This window comes from Bombus pascuorum, chromosome 1 (assembly GCF_905332965.1).
Source record: "Bombus pascuorum chromosome 1, iyBomPasc1.1, whole genome shotgun sequence".
In the NCBI taxonomy this organism is placed as follows: Eukaryota; Metazoa; Arthropoda; class Insecta; order Hymenoptera; family Apidae; genus Bombus; species Bombus pascuorum.
In genome coordinates, this window is record NC_083488.1 from 7,075,320 (window position 1) to 7,087,712 (window position 12,393).

At 34.2% G+C, this 12,393-nt stretch overlaps 3 protein-coding genes across 5 annotated transcripts; 2 read left to right on the forward strand and 1 right to left on the reverse strand.

Moving 5' to 3' along the window:
• Positions 1 to 110: 110 nt before the first annotated feature.
• On the reverse strand, positions 111 to 6,283 carry LOC132914686 (rapamycin-insensitive companion of mTOR). The gene is made up of 9 exons (XM_060974041.1): positions 5,608 to 6,283; positions 5,486 to 5,533; positions 4,985 to 5,141; positions 1,685 to 4,879; positions 1,484 to 1,613; positions 1,039 to 1,409; positions 819 to 921; positions 629 to 736; positions 111 to 558 (listed from the first exon to the last, which is right to left on the reverse strand). Exons 1-9 carry the CDS (start codon positions 5,666 to 5,668, stop codon positions 190 to 192), a joined length of 4,542 nt encoding a protein of 1,513 aa, XP_060830024.1. The 5' UTR covers positions 5,669 to 6,283; the 3' UTR covers positions 111 to 189.
• A 238-nt stretch (positions 6,284 to 6,521) lies between these two features.
• Positions 6,522 to 7,994, forward strand: LOC132916150 (proteasome subunit beta type-6). Of its 2 annotated transcripts, none has more exons than XM_060975943.1 (5): positions 6,522 to 6,696; positions 7,016 to 7,083; positions 7,165 to 7,296; positions 7,380 to 7,654; positions 7,757 to 7,994. In XM_060975943.1, exons 1-5 carry the CDS (start codon positions 6,601 to 6,603, stop codon positions 7,882 to 7,884), a joined length of 699 nt encoding a protein of 232 aa, XP_060831926.1. In that variant the 5' UTR covers positions 6,522 to 6,600; the 3' UTR covers positions 7,885 to 7,994. The 2 variants fall into 2 exon arrangements, with proteins under 2 accessions (XP_060831926.1, XP_060831927.1); XM_060975944.1 differs by having other exon boundaries at positions 6,558 to 6,696; positions 7,000 to 7,083.
• Positions 7,995 to 8,419: 425 nt separating this feature from the next.
• Positions 8,420 to 12,381, forward strand: LOC132915633 (sodium-coupled monocarboxylate transporter 1-like). Of its 2 annotated transcripts, XM_060975496.1 has the most exons (15): positions 8,420 to 8,704; positions 8,794 to 9,119; positions 9,293 to 9,507; positions 9,584 to 9,635; positions 9,711 to 9,778; positions 9,852 to 10,006; positions 10,092 to 10,232; positions 10,334 to 10,442; positions 10,658 to 10,767; positions 10,841 to 11,027; positions 11,083 to 11,169; positions 11,245 to 11,333; positions 11,431 to 11,544; positions 11,618 to 11,804; positions 11,914 to 12,381. In XM_060975496.1, exons 2-15 carry the CDS (start codon positions 8,876 to 8,878, stop codon positions 11,989 to 11,991), a joined length of 1,836 nt encoding a protein of 611 aa, XP_060831479.1. In that variant the 5' UTR covers positions 8,420 to 8,704; positions 8,794 to 8,875; the 3' UTR covers positions 11,992 to 12,381. The 2 variants fall into 2 exon arrangements, with proteins under 2 accessions (XP_060831479.1, XP_060831499.1); XM_060975516.1 differs by lacking the exon at positions 8,420 to 8,704 and having other exon boundaries at positions 8,788 to 9,119.
• The last annotated feature ends 12 nt before the right edge of the window (positions 12,382 to 12,393 follow it).

Sequence of the window (12,393 nt, forward strand, 5' to 3'; positions counted from 1 at the left end):
ACGTTGATTCCATACTTTCTTCTATATGAATTAATCGAGAAAAAGGATTTTATATATATATAATTTTCTATTACTATATTTTAGTCGCATAGGGATATTGTTACATCCTATTTTGGCAGTGTAATTTATTTCATATTTTGTAATTACTTTAATACAAAATATTTACAACTGTTTGAAAGTTGGTGACTACTAATCAAGACTGATGGCAGTGTTTGTACCTGATACTTTTAATAATCTATCAGAACTCTTTGATAAACGTATTCTTTCTTCTGGTTTTAAAATTTCGGCAATTATCTTTTCGTCGCTTCTCCGTTCTGGTTTGCGCAGAAGCTCTTGTGGTTTATTGCATTGTTGAGTCACACAGGAATCACCTCCCGCCTCTTCAGCAACAGCATCTAGCTGTGCTACTTGAATCTCAGAAAAAGTAAGTCTTCCATTGACCTTACTTTCGGAAGGCACACGGGAGTCGGGTTCAAGCGCCGTGGAAATGGGAGATTGCAAGGATTTATCACCATTGCCATCGTTTAGTTTTAAAACATTAGCTGCTTCTACATAAAGCTGTGTTACAACGTCAAAATTAGAAACATCTCTTGCACGTCGTGACTCTAATCTTTTTATGACAACTTACTGCTTCGAATGTAGAATCTAGAAATAATTCTTGTAAAAATCGCCGAGCTTGCATCCTATATGTATTACTACCTAAACGAGCAGCTACATCCGAAAATAAACAAATATCCTATAACATAAAGCACAATTATGTATAAATAACAAATTAAACATATGGTTTTTTATTCTTGAAGCTATATTTATATGTATACCTGAAACCTTTCTGAGTGTAACTGTCTTAATCTAAGCAAGGTTTGTCGACTATTACGATACCATACAGGGTTTGCCAATCGCTGTGCATGCCTAAGTATTTTCCTATTCAAATAATACAGGTATTATTAAAATTAACGTAACTTAGGTGTACTAAAAAAAGTCAGCATTCTATACTTATAATGTACCATTTTAAGTAACTGTATAATTAATTAATGTTACCTCTGTAACTTTAAGTCTTTTTCTGGAATCATATCTTTGCTGCTACTTTTACCATGAGAACATACTAAACATATACGATAATGTTCTGCATCTACATCACATTCTGAACAAGATTCCTCATCTACTTCGGTCGTTTCTACATCTGACTTAGGAGCATCATCCAGTGTTATAGCTGGAACCGACAACTGTGGTGGTTCCGGAAATATAGTTATAAGTCTCTTTGGAAGCGCAATACCCATGTACGATAAATTATCATGATTATCATCAGGAGGTGGAGGTGTTGGAGTGAGTACTTGTTCCGCAATCCAGTTGCGAGATGAATCAAATTCGGATAAACTTTGTAACGAAAGCCGACCGTCTAAACTATACATCTAAAATAAAATAAAATAAAATAATTTAATAAAATGTCCGATGAAACGGAAGATCGATTTTTAAACATTCTTGCCTCTAAGCTACTTTGAGAATAACTAGGTCTCCGATGACGTTGTAAACTACGAAGTCTTGCATACCCCTCAGCATCTTGTTGGCTTAATCTTTGAATACTTGAAACAGGACTTGGTGTCTCTCCTCTTTCTCTGCAAAAATAAACAATGATAGAGAATGTTCTTAACGAATATAAAATTATTACTTAAAATATGGTTCTTACGGTAACGCATAGCGTCTGGCTTCGAGATCCGTAGCTGCACTTTCAGATCGATTTCTAGTTCTTCGAGCAACTGGTTCAGGTAATTCGGGCTTACCATCACTGAGACTCCGATGATGTCGTTGTATAGGAATCGGGCTCGGAGCTGGATATCTGTTCGTAGGAGGAACAACTGGCCAATGGTCTCCACGTCTGTGTCTAACACATGGCCAGTCAAATGTCGACAGTGCATCTGCACCTGCACGAGTTGTAGCAATCAAACTAAGAGCATACATGGCTGTTGCTCGTACTATATAATATGAACACGTTTCCGCTATGGAAGTTAACAATTCTATAATGCCTGCATGATTTAATTGTTCTACTCCTGCTGCTGAGGTTCCCATGTGACCAAGCGCCCATAGCGCGGACTTTACTTTTAAAATTCTTTTACTTAAGCTCGTTTGATCATCTCGAGATTCAGGCTCTAACCTCCAATTTCTTTCTAAGGTAGTTCGTCTGGAATCATCTAGACTTGTTTTTCGTCGAATATCTACTTCTAGAGAGTCAACTTTTTGCGGATAACTTATATCCACGCTTTCCACAGTTTCTGAATCCATTATTGTCTCTAATCTATTTGATTCTACTGTTTCATCTGTACCAGATTCTTCAGACATAGCGCAAGCATCATCAATCACAGAACGATTAGTCTTAGTACATCTTGAGTTTGATTCCGAATCTCTGTTACCAAATTCTAGTCTAAATCTTTGAACAACACGGGTAAAACGTTGTATTACATTTCGACGTAATAACAGCTGCATACCTAAATCGTGTTGCACCAATTGACCTATTAAATGTGGTAGGATAAAAATATTCTGTGGTGTCATGGGAACGTTACTTGTTCTTCTATGATAACTTCCTGTTTCGTTTCTTTGACGACGAGTTAAAGCATCATGTATTTCTCCCTCTATTAAACCAACATATCTCTCTGCAAAACCTCCTGGACTTATCCATTTTTCTAATTCCTCTGCAGGAGACGAAAGTGTTGTGAAACCCTGATGTAGAGAGTATAGTCGAATTTTCAGCAAGTAACCTTTATCGCCTAATTCTTCCAGCCATTTATCCCAATCCCGAAATTGTCCGCCTTGTTGCAATAAAGCTTCTAAATATTCTGGTTCGTCGCAGGCTTCGTGTAATGCCTCTAATGCAGTTAGTGCTATAGTTTTATTGAAATCTGACAACCGTTCTGACAATAATGTTATTGCCCAACGATAGGCATCAGCCATTCTGGCTCTGAGTATCAATCGGAGGAACTGTGTCGCATATAGACGTGTACTGTCTAATGTAGCTTCTGTAATAATCTTAGTCAATACTTTTCTATTAGGTCCATCTCTAGAATAATCTAAGCTTGATATTATAAGTTTAACGTAACAGTCGTGATTAGTAGCTAAAGCCAAATCTTGCAGTTTTCCTAATAATTGAAATTCTTTTAAAATCCTAGTTCCCTTTGCTGAATGGCTCAGTTGTCCAAGAAATAGAAAATATTTTTGACAACAAGTAGTAGACATATGACGAGGTGAAAATAAACATTCGTGAGCAGATTGAGCTGTTCGAATACTGGAGATTTGCTCATCAACATCCTCGATTAATTCAAATAATAATTTTGTACTCTCAGGTTCAGGAATTTCCAATAAACAATTCAATAAATCACAACCAGCTAGTGTTGCTTCTCGTGCTAAATTAGCATTTGTTGCTAACTCCACTCTACTGTAGCCATTGGAACATGGTTTAAAGTAACGTACAAGTCTTTTCATAAATAACCTGTGATCAGAATCATGGAGTATTCGCGCAATATCATCCCGTGAACGTAATATAGATCGTACTACCGGCCAATTCCAAGCAAGAGCATCCTTAGAGCTGAGTACTTGCGCATCTTTCAAAAGAGGTGTAGTCGGTGATTCTCGACGTAACCAATGTCTACTGGATGTTCGTTGACGCCTTGGTAATGTTGGTCTTAACCACGTACCAGCTTGCAAAATTTTATCGAGAAATAGACTTGCTGGTGCCGGTCTTCGTCGCATCATAGTGTGCATTCGTTCCAAAATTGCAACAGCTGCTAAAGCTTGATGCTTTCCAGCACTTGCATGCTCTAATAAATTCGGTAAAGGAGGAGTAAGATCACATACTTCAGAAGGCAAAAGAGAATGTGCAAGATGCAGTAGTGCACCTAGCAAAACAGCTGCACGTACAGAAATAAAAGTATCAGTGGAAACAATAGTCTCTGCTAGAGCACGATGTAGACCGCATTCTAGTAAAGCATATACCAATAATGCTAAATGTATTTCTGTAATATTTGGACAATGTGATGATAAGGATGGTAGAATATATTTTCCTTCAGCTGCAACAAAGCCTTCTGACAATTTCCAAGAATCACGAGCTCTGCTGGGATCTACTGCTGCTAGAGCAACGTCAGGTTCATCTGTCCAAGTAGGCAAAGGTAAATCCAACAACTCATAAAGTAATTCTAAAACAGCACCTCTTACTTCGAGTTGCTCAACATATAACACATCTGCTATAGCTTTCAATCCAGAATTGTCATCAGGTCGGCAAAAGTGTAAAACTCCAGAATAGGATCTTAATATACTTAGTAATGCTAACTTGCTTGCTGCAAATCTTTCTCGTTCTTCTTTTGTTCTATTTATACTTGCAGAATGGAGCTCACAATAGGGAGCTGCAAAACACATAAGAGAAACACTACTCCTAGTATCAGGAGTATTTAATAATTTCAATAAAACTCCCACAACAGATTCAATTATAGTAGGACTTTGTCCAGTCATGGCAGCTCTTGCTAGGGCACTAATTCCTCCACAACTGATTAACAAATTTGAATTTAAAACACCTAATTCACAAAGAGTTGCTAAAAATGCTCGAAATGCTCCATCTTTTTCTTCAACTCCTCCATTTGTTAGACTTATTAAAGATCTTGCTAAAATAGGACTAAAATGTTTTGGAGCTAATACTAAAATTCTTCTAACAAGTCTAAGAGCCTGCATCCTCTCCATTTCATTTCGTAAATTAACATCCATACTTCTAGCCACAAAATATGGATATTGTAATTTATTAATTGCAACAACATCTTGTTCTTTTTTGAGCATGTATCGTACAGCTCGTAGTGCAGCTGCACGAACTTGTGTTGCTTCGTGTACAAGTCCCACCCGCAAGCTATAAAATACATAAAATTAATATAAATTATAATTAATACATACTATATTTTATAAGATAATACATTTCTATATTGCTTGTAATAAATCATTCTTAAATTCTTACCAGCAAAATACATCACTAATGGAATACCCATAATCTGGTGAATCATTTTCGCTAATTAATTTAACAATGGCATTAAGATAGGCTAATTTTTTTATACTTGGAACATTTTCCCGTTGATAAAGATTGGTCAAAACTTCTTTCACATTTTCTTTCAATCCTATAAAATAAATTAAATGTTTAATTACATAGATGGATAATGAAAATAAATATCTTTATAACAAATACATATGTATATATGTAGAATGTTACTGCTATATTGAAAAGCTTACAAACACTGATATTAAAGATAATTTTATATCTTTCATTAACTAAATTTTTTAACTTTTTTTTTTTCTAAATTTGCTTTTAGTATTTCAAAAAAGAGACACCCGTCACTTTATAAAATGCGACTTAAGGATAATCACGTATATACATATATTCGTAGACTGATATGAGATAGTTATGTTATCGTTATAAAGTACTGTGGATACAAAGTTGTAAGTTGCAGGTTAGGTTACTAACCTCTTGACAGATCGAGTTGCACGCAGCTGTCTTCACTCTCTTGACGGCCTATAAAAAGAATACATAAATAGGAAACAACGTAGTTTTAAAATAAAGAAATTGACAGTCAATGTTCAACGTACTTCGATGAGATCTGCTCGTACGAAGACTCCTACCCCAGATCATCCAGCTAGAAATTGCCATTTCTTTACCGGCTGCTACCCACGATCACGATCAACACTTTTTATCCGATTGTTACCACAAGTCTTTTGCATGGTATATGTCATTCTTATTGTTAACCCGAAGCCTGAAGCACTATAAATCCACTACTGATAAACCAAGTATAACACAAATCAAGTGTTACATGAGAACGTTGCTTGCACGTTGTACTCAATATACCGCACTCTTCGGGAAAATTGTAGGTACCTGAAAAAAGTTGCAAGAGTCACGATTCACGATAGACATGCAATCAACTGAAGAATGTGCTTTCTTTCTTTAATCTTTCTTTAGGTCTTTGAAAACGTATATAGTTTCGTATTATTTTGTTTTCCAAACAATATTTTACGATGAATACAAGCTCTGTATATTATATACTTTATTTTTGAAATCCTAATATATTTCCCATTATATACGAAGATACAAGTAAAATGCACTGTATGACATGCTTGACTGGTGACTGGTCTAGACTAGCCTGTTCAGAAGATTCAATTCCGAAACAATAATGTTTTGTATCTTAGATCGCTTTATAATAGTTACTTTGATAAAATTAAAGCTCATTATATTTTGTTAATTGTATAATATTTATACAAACACTGATAATAAAAAAAAATGGATATAATTTTATATAAATATAAAATATTTGTTTAATTATTATTAGAAAAAATCCAGTACATAGTACAAAAATAGAAAAAGTTGTAAAAAGTTTATTGTAGCATAAATGTAATAACACAATTTATTGTTCTGAATAAAAGCTGTTAAAACTGTTCCGTTAAAATTACAAATTATTCATATTTAATAATTATGTTTAGATGCAGGCATTATTTTTTAATTTTTGTAGATGGACACACTGTAGTCGCAGATTAGCTTCCAACATTGAACAGTCAAGAGGAAAGAACACTTATTAGAATTTTTGAAAAATGGCATATATGATGGATAATTTAGTTCAACCTAATATAAGTTCAGTTGCCAGTAATTTGGGCCCAGATTGGCTTTCTTCTGAGCAAAGTACAGGAGTAAGTTTCAATAAATTCTGACATTAACACGCTTTGAGGTTAGAATGACAGTGCAAACTTAAAAGTACATACATGATGAAAATTCAAAACAAAATTAACTTATTCTATGATATTCATATCAAATCAGTATACTTTCTGTAATACTATGTTAAATATATACATAATTTAAATAATTATGTTATATATTTTAATAATTGTTTCATATATAATGTAAATTTTGTATTCCGTGAAAACATTTATTTAAAGCAAAACAATTTTTATTACGTTATAATTTTAGAAAGAAATGTATCAATTTTTTAAAAGTTATTTCATTAATTAGACTTCAATCATGGCTTGTGAGTTTGATGGAGGAGTTGTAATTGGAGCTGATTCTAGAGCCACTACTGGGTATGATATAATATGTCTAAAATTATTTTTCATGGATGTGGTAATAATTATACAATGAATTTCATAACTAACTCATTTTAGGGCTTATATCTCCAATCGTTTTGCTGATAAGCTGACTAAAATCACTGATCACATTTATTGTTGCCGTTCTGGTTCTGCGGCAGATACCCAAGCTATTTCAGACATAGTTGCATATCATTTGAGTCTGCACAAGTAAGTAGATTTGTGTGTGAACTTATGTACTTATATATATTGGATTATGGAACAATTTTATTTTATATGTTTTATTTTTATAGAATGGAGCTGGGCATGGAACCTTTAGTAGAAACAGCAGCAAATGTATTTCGTGAATTGTGTTACAATTACAGAGATTCCTTAATGGCAGGAATCTTGGTGGCAGGTTGGGATAGTCGTAAAGGAGGTCAAGTTTATAGTATTCCCCTAGGTGGTATGTGTGTACGACAACCAATTTCCATTGGAGGATCTGGTTCAACCTATGTGTATGGTTACATGGATGCACAATACAAGCCAAACATGTCAAGGGATGAATGTGTTAAACTTGTTGAAAACAGTAAATATTTAACAACCTTTCATCAGTACAATATGATCATATAATTGTTGATTATGTTGATTATGTAATGGTGTAATATCAATGACTTCCTTATTTTTACAGCATTGGCATTGGCAATGTCTCGTGATGGTAGCAGCGGTGGTGTCATTCGAATTGGCGTTATTACGGAAAAAGGTGCTGAAAGAAAAGTTATATTAGGCAACGAATTACCGCGTTTCTACGAGGGATAAAAGTTGTGAACACTAAATCTAAATAGGTTATTTACTCCAACTTATCCTATATTTTTTAAAATTCTGTATCAATCATGTGTTATTTCTTAATTAAATTAATGTACAAAATATCTACCTTTTACTCTTTTTACAATTGTTATTCGTTCCGAGTGTATATACATATCGTATGTATACTTTCTATACATGTATGTCTTAAATAGATTGCCAACAAGTACCATGTTAACGCTTACAGTAGCGTTGAATAGCTATTAATAAATAATTCTTTGACACCCGAAAATCATCCAGGAACTTGGTTGAAACGCGACCGTCAATGTGATCAAACACATCTATACAACTACTACCATATTTAGGTCGTATTATCCACTTACGATTCACTCTGGTATATACCCGGTCGTTTTAACTTCGTACTTAATGTTCATTGTCGATTTAATGAGAAAATTGTCACAATGGCACAATCGTGATGTGTGCAATCGTATCGGGCCGCTTCGAGCTTCTGCCTCTTTTCAGATGAACTGTCACGCTAGTTGTAGCCGGTCTTCCGTGATATCCATTACAACCTTCCACACCATATATTAACGAACGTGTCATAAATTTGAAATAATTTATCATTTAATTCAATGTGAATAGAATTATATTTTGACCCTGAATGTTACATCGCGTGTCCAAAATATTAACTATATTTAGCAATTTTTATTCTTGTATAAATTGTAAATTACTCTTCGCAGATGTATCAAACTCAAAATAAAAGTTCGCAGGTACGCAGTTCTTTTCAATAAATTAGTTTTAATGGACTGAAAAATTATCAAGCATAAAAATTAAGGTAAGTATCATTTTTAACTATGCTACTTAAAGATATAAAAGCGTAATTTTTATTTTCTTAAAAAGATGTCAATTATTCATTCTTAAAAGGATTTAGCTAATTCGAAACGCCTGAAGGCGTTGAAACAGTCACAAAATTCCATTCTGTAACAAAATAACCGCGGAAGGTAGCATGGAGGATCGTCAACCAAATTGGTCGCAAGACATGCTAACTGTACAGGAAGTCGGTGAAATGATGCGAAGTTTTGGTATATGGGATTATGCAGTTTTCGCGTTCATGTTGGTTGCTTGCGGCTTCGTTGGTATTTATTTCGGTTTTATTAAGAAATCATCAGGAGAAGACGAATACCTCGTGGGTGGTAGAAACATGAAGACATTCCCTGTTAGTTTGAGTCTTATAGCCAGCTTTATATCGGGTAGGAATTCGCTTGAAATTCTAAACAACTATCTACCTGTTTGTAACGATAGCTTTCTCATTAAAATATTTACATTATAATAATAACGAATACCAATGTTTATGGAAAATTTATTTTTATTTCTTCAGTTTGTAACTATTATTAAATAATAATAATAATAATAATAATAATAGGTATTTCATTATTGGGCACACCAACGGAAGTTTACGTACACGGTGTTAGTTACCTTTGTATTGGTTTCGGAGTAATCATCGTTGGTTTTGTAACGTCAGGAATTTATTTACCAATTTTCCATGAACTCAGACTTACAAGCACCTACGAATATCTCGAAAAACGTTTCGATAGGAAAATCAGAACATTAGGATCAGTACTTTTCTTGATCGGCATCGTGAGTTATTCTAGTTCAATTTCATTCATTTATTCATTCAAATTTTCGATGAGAAAAATATCTTATTCTTTTCTAGATGACATGGCTTCCTATTGTTATTTACGTACCAGCGTTGGCTTTTAATCAAGGTACTGAATGCACGCCGAATAATTTTGAATAGAATTAGTCACATAGAATTAACATATGAAATAACGTATTTACAGTTACTGGAGTGAATGTACATGTAGTCACTCCATTCGTATGTATCGTGTGCATTTTTTACACTTGTGTGGTAAGACATATATAATTCGTAGATACGAAAATTATTCTCTTAAGAATGTACAAAATAATTCGCGTTTTACTAGGGTGGTTTACGAGCAGTAGTATGGACCGATTTTATTCAGACCTTCATAATGTTTGGCTCTATGATATTAATCGTCGTTAAGGGAACATCCGATGTAGGTGGATTTTCAGTAGTAATAGGAAGAAATCTAGAATCTGGAAGACTTGAATTACCCACGTGAGCATTATAATATCACCGTTAAAAAGAAAAATAATGATCGCGAGTAGGACAATAATAAATATTATACGAATTTTCGGAATAGGGCAGATTGGAGTCCTCTTACGAGGCATACGATTTGGTCTCTCGTCGTTGGTGGTTTCTTTCATTGGTTGCAAGTATCCGTTATCAATCAGAACATGATACAAAGATATCTTGCATTGCCCACGTTAAAATCAGCTAGAAGGTATATCCGTTGTTTTAAATCTTTTTTTTTTTTATTCGTAAAATATAAGTTCCGAAATAAACTATTAAGTGATCTAAGGCACAAAATGGGATATGTTTCAGAGCGCTTTGGACTTTTATAGTTGGAGTCTTGATTTTAATAGGAATATGCGGATACGCGGGAATGTTAATATATGCCTGGTACCATGTATGCGATCCACTTACAACAAAGGTAATGATCCGACTTCCCTGATACCCTAATTCCACAATATATCATGAACTGGAAGTAATAGAAAGATTTCCTCTGCAACATATCACTCGTGCATCTGACATTTCATACTTTACATACTGTGAATATTTTACAATTTTTTACATTATTCTTATTTTGTGTATTTTATATTTCTAACAATAATCCAATATTAAAAGAAAAATATATTTCTCGTGTAGTTAGCAGGTGCGAAGGATCAGTTGTTACCATTGCTTGTTATGAACATATTAAATGAATTTCCGGGTCTTCCGGGTCTCTTTGTCGCTGGAGTATTTAGCGCAGCATTGAGGTAACTTTTCTATTATTTATATTTCAGATTAATTGTAAAAAAGAATCAATATTTAATCATTCCCTTATTTTAGTTCTTTATCTACCGGTTTGAATTCGATGGCTGCAGTGGTGTTAGAAGATTTTGTTAAACCCTTTAGGAAAACGCCCATCTCGCCAAAAGCTGCAGATATTTTATTAAAACTCACGGTAGTTGTTCTTGGGGCAACCTGTGTGGCGTTAGTATTTGTCGTCGAAAAAACAGGATCTCACGTATTGCAGGTATAACGTGCAAGAATTTAATTTAAAGAATTAGTTAAAATAAAGTCTGTTTCAGCTATCTATGAACTTGTCCTCCATTACCAGTGGACCGTCTCTTGGAATTTTTAGCATGGGTATTTTATTGCCCTGGGTAAATGCCAAGGTATGCTAACATTTAATATGAAAATGATAAAAGAACAACGGAAATAGGAATATTATAATTCTGTACAAAATATAGGGTGCTCTGATAGGTGGTCTTTCTGGTTTGGGTTTTATGGGTTGGATTAGTCTTTCGGCAGAAGCAGCGATTGCTAGTGGAAGAATAAAGTGAGAATAACGAATCGAACGATTTTAAAATAAATATTTGCTACTTCTCAACTATTTATAATATTATAATATTGACCAACGTAAAATGTTTCGATAGATTCGACGAAAAACCAGTCAGCACGGAAGGATGTTACTATTCGTTTCCTCAAGTAGAAAACTTAATGTTACTCGAGCCTCCAGACACGATTTTGGATGGTGACGAATTTCTTCCGTAATAATCAAATTTTTAACAGCAAACATTAATTATATACTTTTCTCTCTATAATTTTACGAATATTTTTTAGGGAACCTCTAGCGTTATATCGTCTCAGTTATCTCTGGTACACCGTTACCGGTGCCTTAGTGACGATGACCATCGGACTAGTTGTGAGCCTGATCTCGTCCGAAAAAGTTGAAAAATTGGATCCAATGTTACTGGCCCCGTTTATAAGAAGATTATTGAAACTATCGGGCAAAGAACCTCATCAGGAGGCAAGCAATGATTAGCGATCAGTTTCTTTTAACAAATGTGTCTTTTTCAAAAAATTCGTACAGAATCTTCTTTCGATCATTGATATCATACGTATTTCGTTTCTTATAGGTCGAGAATTTAGAAGTACACAGTTTGGAAATACGTAGAACCGGGGAGGAGAACGCAGCTGAAAGCGTATCACATTAGTATGACCTTGACTTGATGATTATGATCCATGCTGATCGAATCAGGGGTCGGCAAACTGTACGAGATGAAGTGTTTGGTTGACAGGCTGAAATATCAAATTAAGAGGATTGAGTCTAAAATAAGTTAGGTCAATGGAGAAAATAAAGTACAAAATGACTCGAGTTAGAGTCTGGATGAGTTGAAATACCGAGGCAAGAGAGAGACGGACTTATTCATATAATTCTTAGTCACACGAAAGTGTTAAAAGTCGTCTGACAGCGGAGTATGACACACGAATAAAACTTGCATACATTTTTTACACTTACTCACAGATATAGTGTATTTCGTACGTATATTTCAACATTAACGGAAATGCACAAAGATAATATATACGTTATTATTCTAATGTTACACTAGCAATAC